The sequence below is a fragment of the Capsicum annuum genome, chromosome 1, assembly GCF_002878395.1.
Source record: "Capsicum annuum cultivar UCD-10X-F1 chromosome 1, UCD10Xv1.1, whole genome shotgun sequence".
Lineage (NCBI taxonomy): Eukaryota > Viridiplantae > Streptophyta > Magnoliopsida > Solanales > Solanaceae > Capsicum > Capsicum annuum.
Genome location: NC_061111.1, coordinates 3,282,108 through 3,299,270, shown reverse-complemented (window position 1 = coordinate 3,299,270; position 17,163 = coordinate 3,282,108). Strand labels below are relative to the sequence as shown.

The window sequence follows — 17,163 nt, the reverse complement described above, 5'->3', positions numbered from 1 at the left end:
CAAGATGTCTCAATTATAATTACAATATCAAGAAAAAAATATTGTGCACGGCAACAACAGGTATATGATTATCCAAAATTTATTTCGTAAAATAAAATTATAGTGCCTAAAATTCAAACCTGCACGTGGGTGTTTGGCAAGGTAAAAAAGTGTCAAAATAAGTTAAAAGTAAAAAATAGGGTAGTATCAACTCATGACTTTTGACTTTTGGTTTATAAGTTCCTTATTAAAAGTCAATCCAAACAACCTGAAGTTTAAATTTTCTAAATTACAACAACATACCCTGCCTGGAGAAGGTACGGTATACAAGTAACATATTACTATCTAATGCTGTGTTTAGAAATTTCAAAATTTATATATATACATAAAAATAAAAAATACTCTTATATATCTTATATATCTTAGTCTTACCTCGTAAAGATAATGAGATTGTTCCGAAAATCATTCACCATTCAAGTAAAATTATACTCCAAAAAATAGTGAAAAATGTATTATGAAGGAAAATACTTTTTCAACATACACTTTTTCTTTTTTTGAAAAAAAAAAAAAACATGTAATTCTTTTGTCTTAAGTTTGAGGGTGTAACTGTAACTTTTTAAAAAATCAGGGGTTACAATAACAATACCCAAAAATTTCCCCTTTCCAAAAAGTATATATTTCTCCTAAGCACCCAGACTTATTAAGTATTTGCCAATTTACCTCAAAACCGCCATTACAACTCTATAAAACCACAGAGAGAATATCTCCAAGCTCAAATTTGGGATTCAACAATCAAATTACAACCATTTCAGAAATGGGTCATCACGGACACGGTATTTTTTTCATTTCAAAAAAAATAAAAAAAATCCCCAAAAATTAGTAAAAAAAATTTGTTTTTTTTTTTTTTTTTTTTTTAAATTTGTATGTATAGCTTTGTATGTGTAGTTTGTTGAAAAATTGTTATTGAATTCAGGTGAGAAAGGTCGACCAAGTAAGAAGATCAAGTTTGCTTCTAAGGTTTTAATTGATTTCCCAGCTAATTTAATATGTTAATTTGGTGTAATGTTGAAATATAAATTGATAAAGATTGTATTTTTATTTCTTAAATTTTGTTTTTTTGGTGATGAAGGAGGAATATAGAGCTTCAGCTGCTGCTGATGATCAGTATGAAGAAGGGGGTGATGATTTTCATGATGGTAGTATTACTCTCTATCTTTACATTTAAGTGGATCAAGAATATAGTGTATCGTCCATTGTCTTCGACTCCAACTCTATATAACAACAACAACATACCCTGTGTAATCACACAAGTTGCGTCTGGGAGGGTAGAGTTTACCGAGACCTTATCCTTGTCTCGTTGAGATAGAGAGGTTGTTTCTGATAGAAACTCGGCTTAAATAACGCTAAACTCGGACTATATATAACGTCAACACAACAACAACATACCTAGTGTAATGCCACAAGTAGGGTCTGGAGAGACTTTATTCTTACTGCGTATAGATAGAGAGGTTGGTTCCGGTAGAAACTCGGCTTAAATAAAGCTAGACTCGGACTATATATCACAATTCACAACAAAATCAACATACCTAGCGTAATCCCACACGTGGGGTATGGGGAGGGTACACAACAACAACAACAAACCCAGTGAATTCCCACCAAGTGGGGTTTGGGGAGGGTAAAATGTACGCAGTCCATATCGCTACCTCCGAAGAAGTAGAGAGGTTGTTTCCGATAGACTTCCGGCTCAAGATAAAGAATAGTTAGCAAGATCAAAGTAATACACGAAAACAGGATTGGTGGCATAACCGAAATAAGAAATAAGGACTAACAAAAATAGAAATACGAGAGACACGAAAATAAGAGTAATATGAAAATAAGAAATAAGAAAAGGACCCACCTGGTAATAATAGTATACACTAGCAGCTCCTACCAATGGACACAGTCCTAGGGTTACTAACCCGGCTACGCAAGAGCTCCCTAACTACAAGATACAACCCACCCTCGCATTAGTCTTCTACCCTTATCCGCGACCTCCACACCTTCCTATCTAGGGTCTTGTCCTCAGTAAGCTAAAACAACTTCATGTCAAGTCTAATCATCTCTCTCCAGTATTTCTTCGGCCTATCTCTACTCCTCCTGAAACCATCTAAAGCTAGCCTCTCACACCTACAAACTGGGGCATCCGTGCCCCTCCTTATCATATGCCCAAACCATCTCAGCCTTCCCTCCCGCATCTTGTCTTCCACCGACGCCACTCCTACCTTCTCCCAGATAATCTCATTCCTAACTCTATCCTCTCTAGTAAGTCCACACATCCAACGCAACATTCTCATTTCCGCTACCTTCAATTTTTGAATGTGGGCGTTCTTGACTGGCCAACACTCAACACCATACAACATGGACGGACGGACTGCCACTCTGTAGAACTTACCTTTAAGCTTTAAGGGCACTTTCTTATCACACAACACTCCCGAAGCGAGCCTCCACTTCATCCAACCTGCTCCAATACGTTTAGAGACATCCTCATCAATCTCGCCATTCCCCTGAATCATAGACCCGAGATACTTAAAATTATCCCTCTTACAAACATCCTGGGAATCCAACCTCACCACCACTCCGTCCTCCTGCTTCGAGTCACTAAACTTGCATTCCATATGCTCCGTCTTAGACCTACTCAACCTGAACCCCTTAGCTTCAAGAGTTTGCCTCCAAATCTTTAACTTAGCCTACTAAACTTGCATTCACAACCCCCCGCGTCTCATCAATCAGCACTGCATCATCTGCAAATAACATACACCAAGGCACCTCATCTTGAATACTCCGCGTCAACACGTCCATCACCAGCGCAAACAGAAACGGACTGAGAGTCGATCCCTGATGCAACCCTATCTCGACCGAAAAATATTCTGAGTCTCCTCTCGCCGTCCTCACCCGAGTCTTCCCTTTCTTGTACATGTCCTTAATAGCTCTGATGTACGCCTCCGAGACCCCTCTCACTTCCAATCATCTCCAAAGCATCTCCCTAGGGACTTTGTCATACGCCTTCTCCAAGTCGATGAACACCATATGTAAATCCCTCTTCCTATCCCTATACTGCTTCACCAAGCTCCTCACCAGGTGGATTGCCTCTGTCGTCGAGCGACCAGGCATAAATCCAAACTGGTTCTCTGAAACGGACACGACCCTCCTCAATCTCCGCTCAACCACCCTCTCCCAAATCTTCATAGTGTGACTCAATAGCTTAGTACCCCTATAGTTGTTGCAACTCTGAATGTCACCTTTGTTCTTATATAACGGAATCATAGTACTCCATCTCCAAGCCTCAGGCATTTTCGCAGACTTGAAAATGTCGTTAAACAGATCAGTGAACCACCTTAAACCTGCTCCACCAGTAAACTTTCAAAAATCCACCGGAATTTCGTCCGGCCCTGTTGCCCTACCCCTCCGCATCCTACAAATAGCCTCTCTGACCTCCTCAACCCTAAAACGTCTGCAGTAGCTGAGATTCCGGTTTTCCTCTGAGTGCTCCAGCTCCCCTAACCGAATGCTTTTGTCCCCCTCCTCGTTTAACAATCCACGAAAATACTCCTGCCATCACCTCTTAATGTGGACATCCTCCACCAAAACTCTACCATCCTCCCCCTTAATGCACTTCACATGATCGAGGTCACGATCCTTCCGCTCCCTAGCTTTAGCCAGCCTATACAATCTCTTTTCCCCGCCTTTCTCCTTAAGCCCCGCATACAAACTCTCAAACGTTGTTGTCTTGGCAACCGTAACTGCTAACTTAGCCTCCTTCTTTGCCACTTTGTACACTTCCCTATTCGCCCGCTTCTCATCTTCTTCTTTACTCTCAATCAACTTAACATACGCCCCTTTCTTAATCTCCACTTTTGTCTTAACTTCTTCATTCCACCACCAGTCCCCCTTATGCCGGCCTGCCCGGCCCCTCGAAACACCCAACACTTCTCTAGCAGTCACCGTGATGCAGCTGACAGCCCTATCCCACATAACATCCACGTCTCCCCTGCACTCCCACACCCCCATTTCCGCCACCTTCTCCCCTATCTCCAGCGCACTAAATGGTGTCAAGCTTCCCCACTTAATTCTAGGTCGACCCTCCCCGACCCTTCTCATCTTTCTCTTCTTGATTATCAAGTCTATCACCAAAAACCTGTGGTGGGTCGAAAGATACTCACTCGGAATGACAAAACGCTCTATCCCCCTTCCTAAGCAGCATAAAAATCAATCTGAGTCTTGGCTATTGTGCTTCCGAAGGTAATCAGGTGATCCTCCTTCGAAAAGCTCGAGTTCACTACCACCAACCCAAAAGCCCTCGCAAAATCCAATAGGGCAGCTCCCTCACCATTTCTATCCCCGAAATCAAAACCCCTATGCACACCATCATAGCCTCCCGGTAAAACCCCGATGTGCCCATTAAAGTCCCCCCGCTATGACAATCTTCTCCGAGTTAGGCATGCTTCTCACCTCCTCGTCTAGAGCCTCCCAAAAACTCGCTTTCACATCTTAGTCCAAGCCCGCTTGCGATGCATAAACACTACACACATGCAACGTAACCCCCCCAATGACCAACTTAATCGACATTAGCCTATCACTGACCCTCCTAACCTCCACCACCTGGCCTCTAAGCTCCTCATCCACTAAGATGCCCACTCCATTTCAACGCCTCTCACTCCCCGAGTACCACAGCTTGTACCCATCCACATCTCTAGCCTTAAACCCTACCCACTTAGTCTCCTGAACACACGCAATGTTAATCCTCCTCTTCTTAAGAATCTTCACTAGCTCAACAGACTTACCCTAAAGGGTCCCTATGTTCCAAGACCCTACCCTCAACCTACCCTCTCTCGCCTCTCGCCTCTTGCCTACCTCTGCCACCCCTCACCGATCCAGCCCTAACACCCGACCTATACCCCCCACCCACCCCAGCCCTCCCCTCTTCTCCCCCTCCCAAAACGACCCCCTGCCCCAGCCCCTGCGGACAAGACCCTATTCCACCATTAACCCCCACCGCCACTACTCACAGAGCAAAATAAGGCCCCAAACAGACAAGCAAACAAACAAGGCAACAGTAGGGAAATAACAGTCACGCACAAAACACCCTATCCGGTCTAGCAGCTAGAACAACACAACAATTTCCACCAATAAGCGAAAACAACCTATCACAACTATAGGTATGGGGAGGATAGAGTGTGTGCAAAATTTATTCTTACCTCACAGAGATAGAGAGGTTGTTTTTAATAGAATCTTAGCTTAAATAGCTAGACTCGAACTATATATAAAGGCAACAACTATAACATACCCAGTGTAATCCCATAAGTAGGGTGTGGGGAGGGTAGAGTGTATGCAGACTTTATCATCGACTCGTAGAGATAGAGAGGTTGTTTTTGATAGAACATCGGGTTAATAAAGCTAGGCTCAGACTATATATGTGTATAAAAGTATAAAGCCTTATTTGGAAACTACTACTCCCTCCATTTCAATTTGCTTGTCTGGTTTTGACTTGCCATGGAGTTTTAAGAAAGTAAAGAGAACTTTTAAATCTTGCGGTTTTAAGCTAAAAGACATGTGAAATGTACCAAAATATCCTTTAATCTTGTAGTGTTAACCATGCCACATGCAAGGCTAGGATTAAAGAATTGCCAAAAATGGTAAGAGGTATTTTTTTTGAAACAAATTAAAAAGGAAAGTAGGACAAACAAATTGAAACCGAGGGAGTATCATGTATTAGTGTTACTATTTCTACGGTTGTACATGTTATCCTCCCTAGATTCCGCTTGTAGGATTACACTAGGTATGCTATTGTTATTGTTGTATAACCATTGCCGCACTTTATAATTACACTTGGTGATGCTTTATATGATACATTTGTGTTATGTTTAAACTCAATTGATGTAGAAACATTTGAATCTGTTATAAAATAGGTGAGAGGGAAGGGAAGAAGATGGATTTCACTAAACTGGAACTCAAACCCGATCATGCGAATCGTCCATTGTGGGCTTGCGCAGATGGAAGAATTTTCCTTGAAACCTTCTCTCCATTATATAAGCAAGCCTATGATTTTCTCATTGCTATTGCTGAGCCTGTTTGCAGGTACCTTTTTTGTGTCTGACAATCTGGAACCTATGTTCTTGTTTGTTTCTGGATGTTTGGAGAGGGTTAATGGAATTACTTTTATTTTGTAGGCCGGAGTCGATGCATGAGTACAACTTGACGCCTCACTCGTTGTATGCAGCTGTGTCAGTTGGTCTTGAAACTGAAACTATAATAGCTGTTTTGAGCAAATTGTCAAAGACCAAGCTTCCCAAAGAGATGATTGATTTTATTCATGCTTCTACTGCTAATTATGGAAAAGTGAAGCTTGTACTTAAGAAGAATCGGTATTTCATTGAATCTCCATTTCCAGAGGCAAGATAATGAGCTATATAGTGGCAATGCTTTAATTTAAGATATTTGACTATAAGGTTCACTGAGGATTCCTACTGCTAAATTGATTCATTTGATGTGATTATCTCTAGGTTTTGAAAAGATTGCTTGCGGATGACATCATAGCAAAAGCTAGGATTTCGTCTGAGGTTTGTGTTCAACATTATTGAGTTGCTTGTTTTGCAGTCTGTAATGGTTATCAAGAAATTTGCCTGCATTGAATAGGGGATGCATGGAAATGATGGGTTTACTGTAAGCAAACCCGTGAATGAAATTGAAGGTGGACATGATGAGTTGATAAACGAAGTAGATGTGGCAGCTGCGGCTGAAGAAAAAGAAACTCATTCATTTGAAATAAACCCTGACCAGGTAACAATTTAATGCTTTGCAATAAGGTCTCATTTTACCATCTTCTGGCAGAGATGGGAGTCTGTGGTGTCAGATGCCATTGTAATAAGTTGAATCATTTTCATGAAACAAGCTAACTGCTGATTATAGTATTTCGAATCCAGTTCTCCCAGTTTTCTTGTGGTTTCGTATGAAGTTACTCATTGCTGATAAACCATCTTAATTATGTCAATTAAACCAATACAAATGCTAGCATGGTCGTCTTTTCAGCTGCTAAGGATGTTTAGGTGTTTCTCCCCATCTTTTTGCTGTTTCCCTGATATGTGGCCGTCTTATTTGGAGCTAGTTTTTGCACTAAAGTATGATGTGTGGAATTTCGATACTGCTGGATATGACTTGAGTCACTCCAATTATGATGCTGTTGGATATTGTGAATAAGTGGTGGTTTGCCCAATCAACTGGTTTACAGTATTTCTAGGACCAGACTCTAATGCAACAGTTCATTTTCACTACTTATTACAGTTACTTAAAGACATAATAGATGCTAATCAAACTTTCCTTATCTGTGCCATTTCACTTTGATATTTGTGCTTCGGTATCCTCCAAGTATCTTCTTAGGGAGCTACAATCGCCCATTTATCTGCTGTATCTTGTGGTTTGAGATAAGTCACGCTAAGAAAATATGTATGCTTGCTCTTGCTGGAGACTTTTTCTCTGGTGTTAGAACATATTTGTGTGTGAACGCAGAACTTTCTTTGGCCCCTCTTAGAAGATGACAGTTTTCCAATTTGTATATGAACAGGTTGAAAATGTGAAGCAGCGGTGTCTACCAAATGCTTTGAATTATCCGATGATGGAGGAGTATGACTTCAGGAATGACACAGTGAGTTGCTTTTTTTTTTTTCCCAATCATGGTGGACAATGAGTACTTTAGCTGATGGGGAATCTTTCCTACTGTTAACATAGAAATTAGATTCTCTTGGTGAAGAATTATTTTTGCCTAGAAGAAGAAAATTTTAATAATTAAAATATCAAAAGAGGCTTTTGTTTTCCAATCAAGATGCTAGACAGAGGAATGTGCAGTGAAGAAAGAATCTTAGATGCTAAAGAGCACTTGGCATTTGGCTAAATTGAACTGGTGGTTGGTGGGGAGGGGGGTCCACCTTTGGTATTCTATATGTATATATTGTTGGCATGGTTTGTAGTATTTCAAGATACTAATTACTCCTTCAGTTTCAATTTATATTATGCTCTACGTTTTGGCATGCTCCAAAATGTTTGACACAATTCTAATTTGATGCAACTTCCAAGAATTTAAATGCATTAAACGATTCCCAATTAAAACTTTGATCTGATATTTCACTCTTTTCGACTCAATTTTAATGTTTTATTCCACTTTTATTAACATGTAATAAATATTGTGCCATCCGAACACCTTTACATAAAAGGAAATGGAGGTAGTAGCTCAGTTGGTTGGCTACCTAAACTCCCACCTTGTTGGTGAGGGTTTGATTCCCCACATTGTAATCCCCTCTCCATTTTCCCTTCCCCTACCCCCAATTTAACATAAGTAGAAAAAAAAAATGGAGGGAGTACTGGACGGCTAGGCAGGGATGACATGAATAAGTTGCTTGAGCTAGTAACTAAAATGGCATGGGAGTAGTATTGCACCATGTGATTTGAAAGCCATTGCCGGATCCATAGCGGCCAATCAAATATTTGGTCTTGAATATTAGAAAATTTGAGCAATAGATTATCTCGCATCATTGTATTGTTAGTTGTTGGCAAATAGTTTTGGTGTGTGTGTTATCAATAATTTCTACAAATGGCCAAGTATTTCTGCTTAATGCCCTCTGAAAATTGCAGGTTAATCCTGATCTTGATATGGAGTTAAAGCCTCAAGCACAGCCACGGCCTTATCAAGAGAAGAGTCTTAGTAAGATGTTTGGAAATGGTAAGGATACAAAAGCCAAAATTTGATTGATTGATTCGTGGTATTCGAGGCTGTGGTACCATGTCATAGTTGATTGATAGATTTAATGCTACTGTCTGTGGTTCAATGGTATGTTGAATGCTTCAGGAAGAGCAAGATCTGGAATTATAGTGCTGCCTTGTGGTGCCGGAAAGTCTTTAGTAGGTGTTTCTGCAGCAAGCAGAATAAAAAAGAGCTGCCTGTGTTTAGCAACAAATGCTGTGTCTGTGGATCAATGGGCTTTCCAGTTTAAGTTGTGGTCTACTATCCGAGAAGAGCAGATATGTCGTTTCACATCTGACAGCAAAGAAAGATTCCGTGGTAATGTCGGTGTGGTGGTGACAACATATAACATGGTTGCTTTTGGTGGCAAACGTTCTGAAGAATCTGAGAAGATCATTGAAGAAATAAGAAATAGAGAATGGGGTTTACTACTCATGGATGAGGTAAATGTCTGGTCTTGCAATGTTTCAAGTTGTGCCTTTCAAATAGGCAAAATGACCTTCTGGACCCCTGTACTACGTTGGTTTTGTAAGTTGGACACTTCTACTTACATGTTTGTCATCTGGACCCCTGAACCCACTAAAAAGGAACATTTTAAACCCTTTTTTGATGAGTGTAACACACACTCCCCCACGTCAGCTGCCATGTCAGCTGCCACGTCTGCCACGTCATTTAAAAAATTAAAAAATATTACATTAAATTTCAAGTCATTTTTAAAATGCTACATAATAAATTAAATATTAAAATTAATTTAATTAAATATGAAAAATTTATAAATTGTAGAAAAATTTGAATAATCATGTTTTTATTTTTTCTCACAAATAAACATCAAATCCATTCCAAATAATTAAAATTCTTCTTCAACTAATTTAAATTTTTAACTACAAATTCATATATACAAACATAATAAATTTTTGATTTTTAAATTTGAATATCTTTAACAAATTCACAAAAAGTTTAATTTTTTTCAAGCGAAATTCACTAATTTTTTTCAATATTCACTATCACTCGCTTTCAATTTAAATTTAAATTGTAATCCCAAAAAAATAAAAAGATTTCGAATTTAAATTTTAATTAAAAAAATGAAAAGAATTGAATTGAGAGGGAAAATAAAAAGTGAACGTGTGTGGGGGGAGGGGGAGCTGGAAGAGTGTTGGGGTGGGGTGTGGGGGCTGGGGGTGGGGGTGGGGTGGGGAGGGGAGGGGAGGGGCGGGGGGGGGGGGAGGGAAAAATATATTTTTAATTTTTTAAAATATTTTTAAATTACTTTTAAATTTTTAAAAATATTTTTAAATTAAAAAAGATGGAGGGAAAAAAAGGATCCTTTTTTTTTTTTTTTTAATTTTAAAAATATTTTTAAATTTTTAAAAAGATTTTTAAATTTAAAAAGATGGAGGAAAAAAAAAGGACCCCTTTTTTTTTAATTATTTTAATGTAAAATTGACCAAAAATTGACCCCCACTCTCACCCCAGGCGAGTGGCTACACTCTCTTTGTCCTAGACACCATGACCTTGCCACATAGGCAAGGTCAACGGTCAAAGGGTGCAAAATGTTGCTTTTTGATGGGTTCAAGGGTTCAGATGACAAACATGTAAGTAGAAGTGTCCAACTTATAAAACTGCCATAGTACAGGGATCCAGAAGGTCATTTTGCCTTTCAAATAAGTATCCAGTATATTGCTTTTCGAGGTTAATGCAAAACAATAGTTTATTTTGAATGCTGTCCTTATAGCAGGAATATCATATCCGTTTTTGTTTCTGTTCAAGGAAGAACATACAATGGTTCATACATACAGGCTTTTCGAGGTTAATGCAAAACAATAGTTTATTTTGAATGCTGTCCTTATAGCAGGAATATCATATCCGTTTTTGTTTCTGTTTAAGGAAGAACATAAAATGATTCGTACATACATACGTACAGATACACATGGAAATAGATGCGCGTGCACACACACACGTGCATACTCGCTGTTTCAATATATACATTTCACTTTCCTTTTTAGTTTCTTTTAAAAAAGGCACCTTTCTGTATAGTAAGTTTTTAGTTTCAATATTCCCTATTTACCTTTAGTGACACTGTCTTATGGAATGACATAGCATGTTAAGACCATAAGATTCACTGTATTATTGGTATGTTATACACTTCTTAGTTCAAGAACACATGATTTAAAAGTCTACTTGACATTCTTAAAATTCGGGCAGAGTCAAGCTTAGAAAAATGAAACTCAGGGAGTATACACTATCTGATGTAAAGAAATATGATAGCTTTATCGATTAAGTATTTCTTGGTGGGGTTTCCCATTCTGTGTAACTCTTGCACTTAGTTGTTGCCAATAAATAATGGTCAATTTCGTCTCACTAATTTCCTTTATTTGGAAACTAATAGTAATTGCTGATATGTGAAAATTGATCTATTCTAAAATAATATATCTGTATTTGTTCGAATGTTTATAATGTATTTTTTTCTTTCTCCACTGGTGTGCTATGTGCAATTGGATGATTCTCTTTTTCTACAAAAAAGTTCTGGTTCAGTACAAGTATCTTGTGGGAAATGCATGTTGCATAATATTTTACCAAAGGTTAATTTCAGCTTTGAGAGTAGATATTAAAGGTAACTTTGAATGTATACGGGCATAACTATAAGGGTCTCTTTCTTGGCATTTATGTAGGTGCACGTGGTTCCTGCACATATGTTTCGAAAGGTTATTAGTATCACGAAATCACACTGCAAACTTGGGCTTACTGGTACGTACTTCTGAATGAGAGTTCTTGCAAATTGCAATTTTAATATTGTTTGCTATTTCACAAAATTTAATGGACAATTTGGCGTACTCGACAGCTACGCTTGTCAGAGAAGACGAAAGGATCACAGATCTGAACTTTCTTATTGGTCCCAAGTTGTATGAAGCAAATTGGTTGGATTTAGTGAAAGGAGGATTTATTGCAAATGTACAATGTGCTGAGGTGTGGTGTCCTATGACGAAGGAATTCTTTGCTGAATATTTGAAAAAAGAGAACTCAAAGAAGCGACAAGTATGTAATCCTTTGGAACTGTTCCATTCTTAATGCTTCCAATGCAACGTTTGATGACATTACATTGACTAAATTTCCTTTGGTTGTTCATCTCGTTGAGGAGCGCAGTTTGGACCTTAGAACATATGAAGATCTCTTATTTTATTTTTGTGACAGTTCTATCAAAATTGATATCATTTTGTGGAACAGCCTAATGAGAAATCTTGATGCTGAGAAAAACTCGTAGTTTCACTATTTACATGATTGTGTGCAAGTGTGCAAAGTATGGAGTAGTAGTCTTTTCTTGATTAGTGAGTGAGCACTTTGTATAGACAAAAGAAAGAAGCACAAAGATCGTAAGGCTGCGAACGATACACCCTTGTGCTGGGGCCCTTCCCCGGACACTGCGCATAGCGGTAGCTTTAGTGCACCGGGCTGCCCTTTTTTATTTCAATCTCCATATCCAGGAACCTTCCAAAAACTGGGGTTCCACCTACTCTAGTCTTAGAGATAACTGAGAAATCTAAGAAGCTCTACAATCATAGACATTCTATATGTTGCACTAAAAGGCTAAGAAGGATGAGACATGGAACTTCCGAGTGCTTAATTTTCTTCTTGTTCTTTCCCTGCCAATCTTCTATATTACCCATATTGTTAAAATCCAAATTTGGCAGTCTATTTGTCTTCTTCCTTGTATGTGGGAATCATATAAGAGATTTCAGTGTTTTACTTGCATATATGTGTCTCCTGTATCCCAATGTAAGTGGGAGTTATATGAGAAAATGTTCCCCCTGGGACAAGTATCAAAAGTGTGAGAATCAAACAAGGTAAGCTCCTCAATTGCTCAGCAGCATTTGCGTGTTGAAGTTATTTCTTTTTTTCTTCTCCCATTTGATGAAGTCCACCATCAAAACCCCCTTCCCTGGGGACAATAGTGGCCCTTTCCCAGTTTATTCCCTTAGTGACCGGAACTCCCAACTTCTTGATTTGAAAGTCTAGTGGTATTGTCACTTAGCAACCTCACTTGTTTTCCATTTCAGTTCCGTCTTTCGATGTCCAGTTTCCAAAACAGTGATCATCAGAACCCCCACCGATGAGCAAAAGGGACTGAACTTGACCTTGGCCTATGGAATGGAAATTGCAATTTCTAGCTATCAATGTGTTCCATAAATGTGGATTTTAAATTCTCTTTCTCAAATTCATGTTGGTTTGATTTCTACAAGGCGACTTTTCTGTAATATTGTTTTGAGTTCACCCCTTCCTTTTGACATATGGTCATATTCTCTTTTAACTCTCATATCCATGTGATGTTCCAGGCACTTTATGTGATGAACCCAAATAAGTTCAGGGCTTGTGAGTTTCTTATCCGCTTTCATGAACAGCAGCGTGGGGACAAGATCATTGTCTTCGCCGACAATCTTTTTGCACTTACCGAGTATGCAATGAAGCTTCGGAAACCTATGATCTATGGTGCTACCAGGTTTACACAAGATGCCATCTCAATGATTTTATGTCGCTTTGCTATTTTACGCTATATTGCTTGGACTCTCCAAAAATGTTACTGCACCTGTGTCGGATCCTCCAAAACTGCATGGCTTAAGGACTATCCGGCACACACCCAACAACATTTTTGAAGAGTCCAGCAACCTAGACTTTAGATGCCTTTTGGTTTCCATTTAAAATGTCTTGATGGGGGCTTTTTCTTGTTTTGCAGCCACGTTGAAAGAACTAAAATTCTTGATGCATTTAAAACTAGCAAGGAAGTTAACACCATATTCCTTTCCAAGGTATTGTGTTAAAGCAGATTCTTAAGATCACTAGTTTGGTGATTTGGATGGATGTTGCGAGTTGTGTACCACAAAGTTCTTTTTTTCTTTTGAGTACTTCTCATTCATTGAATGTATTGATTGTGGACCTCCAAATATTGTTCATTGTCTTTCTCTTTACACTTGCACACAATGTTTTTGTGTGTGTGTGTTTCCCTTGAGATCTATGAACATTGCTTCTGTGCTTGTGCTGAACCAGGATTCCCTAATTTGTCATGCCATATTCATTTGCGTTATGCCTTTTACAGTTAAAAACAGTAGTTTTTTTGCTACCTATGTATAAGTGTTACGTTCAAAGTTTTTCTTTTGTTGATGTTGTGATCTCCGCTTTTGTTTACAGGTGGGTGATAACTCCATTGATATTCCTGAGGCGAATGTTATAATACAAATTTCGTCGCATGCTGGTTCAAGACGACAAGAAGCTCAACGTCTAGGGCGTATTCTCAGGGCCAAGGTGTGTTTTTTTCTCATTAATATTTTGCCTCCCTTGAAATGCCGATTAAATCATGATAAAATATCTCTAGCAAGTGATGCTCCAGGTAAAATCCTTTATACAAATAACAAGGTTGTTTTTATGCTCTGTAAGGCCATATAGATGACGAGAAGATATTTAGTCTTCTTCCTAGCTATTTTCAGGTTGAAATTCCTCCTGAGATATGTAGGAATAGGTACTTGCTAACAGACTATTCTATAAGCATCTCCTGCGCCAGAGAAAAAAAAGAAAAAACAAACCTCCTTCTGTGGTTTTAAAGTGGAAATAACGTCAAATATTTAGTGTGTGTCCTAATGGACTGGGATTGAAAATCCCAGCATTTCTAGGAAGTCAGAACTCTTTAATACTGCTTACTGTGATGTACCTACTGGTATTAAGCATATCAACCGAGTACTTTCATATTTGTCTCATCTTTGTGGACGTCTTTTCGTCAGGATAATAAGTTGAAGTTGCTTACTCTAGGGAAATGCATGCGTGTAATCAATATCTGACCTCTGTGGAAATATATATATCCTATAAGAAAACCCTGTGTCAAGTATGAGAACTGATATCTAGATCTTGCAACTTCTTACCCAACACGTGAACTAATGCAAGCCCTAGATTTCATTACATGTTTCCAAATCCAGCTGTGTTTATCTCATTGTTGCGCGTTTGCAGGGGCGGCATCAAGATAGGATGGCAGGAGGTAAAGAGGAGTATAATGCGTTCTTTTACTCCCTCGTCTCAACAGATACCCAGGTGCAGAATCCTTTTCTGTTTGCTAGTTTCTGTTGACCTCTGATATCTTCATATATGTTATAATTTGGATACAACAATTTTAATAGTAATGACCTTACAAGCAAATGTCGAAATGCAGGAAATGTACTACTCAACCAAAAGACAACAGTTCTTGATCGATCAAGGTTATAGCTTTAAGGTACCTTCTCTTGGCATAGCCATTGATAAGTATACATGTCATTCTGTCTTTTCTTCTGGATACATCGATCGTTCAGAATTTCTCTCTTCTGACCTGTTCCTGTATTAGGTGATCACAAGTTTGCCACCTGCTGATTCTGGGCCTGAGTTATCTTACCATCGTCTTGATGATCAGCTTCAACTTCTCGGAAAGGTTCTTCTACTTTCCTTTTCCCCTATACATCAAGCAAGAAGTGCTGCTGCTACGACTCACACGCTCTTCACTTTCGTCTCTAGGTACTGAGTGCTGGTGATGACGCAGTCGGTTTGGAGCAGCTCGATGAAGATGCAGATGACGTAGCTCTTCAAAAAGCCCGTCGTTACTCAGGTTCTATGAGTGCCATGTCAGGAGCTAAAGGAATGGTTTATATGGAGTACAAGTATGATTACCATTCTTTCAATATACATACCACATAACTTTAGATTTTTCGAAAGTGAATTTGTTTCACTAACAAATATATATCTGTTTGTGTAATGCAGCAGTGGAAAGAAAGGCCTTATTAAAAGCAAGCCTAAAGATCCAACCAAGAGACATCAATTATTCAAGAAACGATTTGGTTGATTCATACATTGATACTACATTTCTCCCTTGTCATCTAATTTGTGATTCACCGGAGCGACGAGACCTTGTAAGCTTCTTTTTCAAGTGTCGGTAGCGGAGGTTCGCGTAAGAAGCAAGGCAACCGCTTGTTTTGGTTGTACGTTAGGAAGAATTTGAGGTATATGAAACATTTATATCAATGTAACAAGCATGTAAACTTTATGATGTTATTTGGTTATTTCTAATGTTCTGCTTTTCTATTCTAGATGTCTTATATCATAAATTTTAAAGCAAATAATTTGATTATCAGTTGTGCTTTAATAATTGAAAAAAATACATAAAGTAGCATACTTAAGTATTAAATAAATTATAAAAAATAATAATATTTTTATCAAATTACATGTTGTAGTATATGTATTTGTATTTTTATAGCAAAACAAAAATATAAAATACATATCAATCAAAGAAAGTAAAAATCATGCACCAAGAAGTGGATAGGAGTTTATCTTCGTTAGAATTTGACGGTGAAGCTGCTTTATGGTGACGGTGTTTGTTCGATTTTCAGACTGCTGTGGAGAGGTGCTATTATATATGTATACTGAATTTGATGTTCAATTTTTTATTTAACCGTTATAATAAAAAGTATGTAAAATTAGTGAAAAATATGAATATAAAAAAGACAAATATTTGTAGTCTTTTCTCCGTGAAGTTATGAAATGACTGATGTACACCATTTGAATATTTTTTTTCCTTTAAATTAGATATTCATACTTGAAATTTACTATGCGCATGACATTAATGATGATTAACATAAATATTTTGGTATTTTATTTTGTACATGAGGTATTTCTTACAAAATATTTTTACATAATATTTCAGTATGTTGTTATAGAGAGGTAATTTTACAAAGAGTGTACTGATATAATAAACGTCACTGATGTTATAGGTAGAATGCTGTTATAGAGAAATAAAATATTATATGAAAAATCGATTCCGAAAAATCAGGTTGCTATACTGAAATGTCATTATAACAAGGTGCCGTTATAGAAAAGTCTGACCGTACAAGGGTGACTCAAGGGCAAAACTAATAAAACGTTTGTTTTAGGCCTCCAAAATGTTGAGGCATTAGAAATTTTTTGATGATGAATTTTATGATAGTGTTTTCTCTTAAAATAATATTGAAGATTGTAAAACAAAGATGTTCGAAATTATATAAAAAACGAAAAGAAGAAAAATTATCTATTTTTTACCAAAATATCTTAAAACTTTGAAGTAATTACCTCAACTTTTTGTATTAATAAATAAACTTTTTACAACAATATCAAGATAATGTATTATAAAAACACAATTAACATCCTATTAACTAAAATTAATTCTCAGTTTTTATATTACTACTATATCAGGTTAACAAAAGGCATTTGTCATTTAAAAATACTACATTAAAAAACACATATAAAAATGAAAAATACAGTTCTAAATTATTATTTTTTATATGTATTTGTATATATATTCAAAGTCTCTTATTAAAATTTTTTATTTAGGCCATTAATTTTATTGAGATGTCTTTAATTGATCCAACAGTAAAAAC

The 17,163-nt window shown here is 37.6% G+C and overlaps 1 protein-coding gene across 2 annotated transcripts; it reads left to right on the top strand.

The window, feature by feature from the left end:
* The first annotated feature begins 657 nt into the window (after nt 1-657).
* Nucleotides 658-15,838, top strand: LOC107864692 (general transcription and DNA repair factor IIH helicase subunit XPB1). 2 transcript variants are annotated; one of them, XM_047414489.1, is made up of 20 exons: nt 658-812; nt 953-996; nt 1,109-1,175; nt 5,925-6,093; nt 6,186-6,408; nt 6,519-6,575; nt 6,652-6,795; nt 7,577-7,657; nt 8,641-8,728; nt 8,855-9,192; nt 11,419-11,494; nt 11,589-11,782; nt 13,078-13,241; nt 13,476-13,548; nt 13,928-14,041; nt 14,738-14,818; nt 14,937-14,996; nt 15,105-15,188; nt 15,272-15,414; nt 15,518-15,838. In XM_047414489.1, exons 1-20 carry the CDS (start codon nt 794-796, stop codon nt 15,594-15,596), a joined length of 2,298 nt encoding a protein of 765 aa, XP_047270445.1. In that variant the 5' UTR covers nt 658-793; the 3' UTR covers nt 15,597-15,838. The 2 variants fall into 2 exon arrangements, with proteins under 2 accessions (XP_047270445.1, XP_016566617.1); XM_016711131.2 differs by having other exon boundaries at nt 15,515-15,838.
* The last annotated feature ends 1,325 nt before the right edge of the window (nt 15,839-17,163 follow it).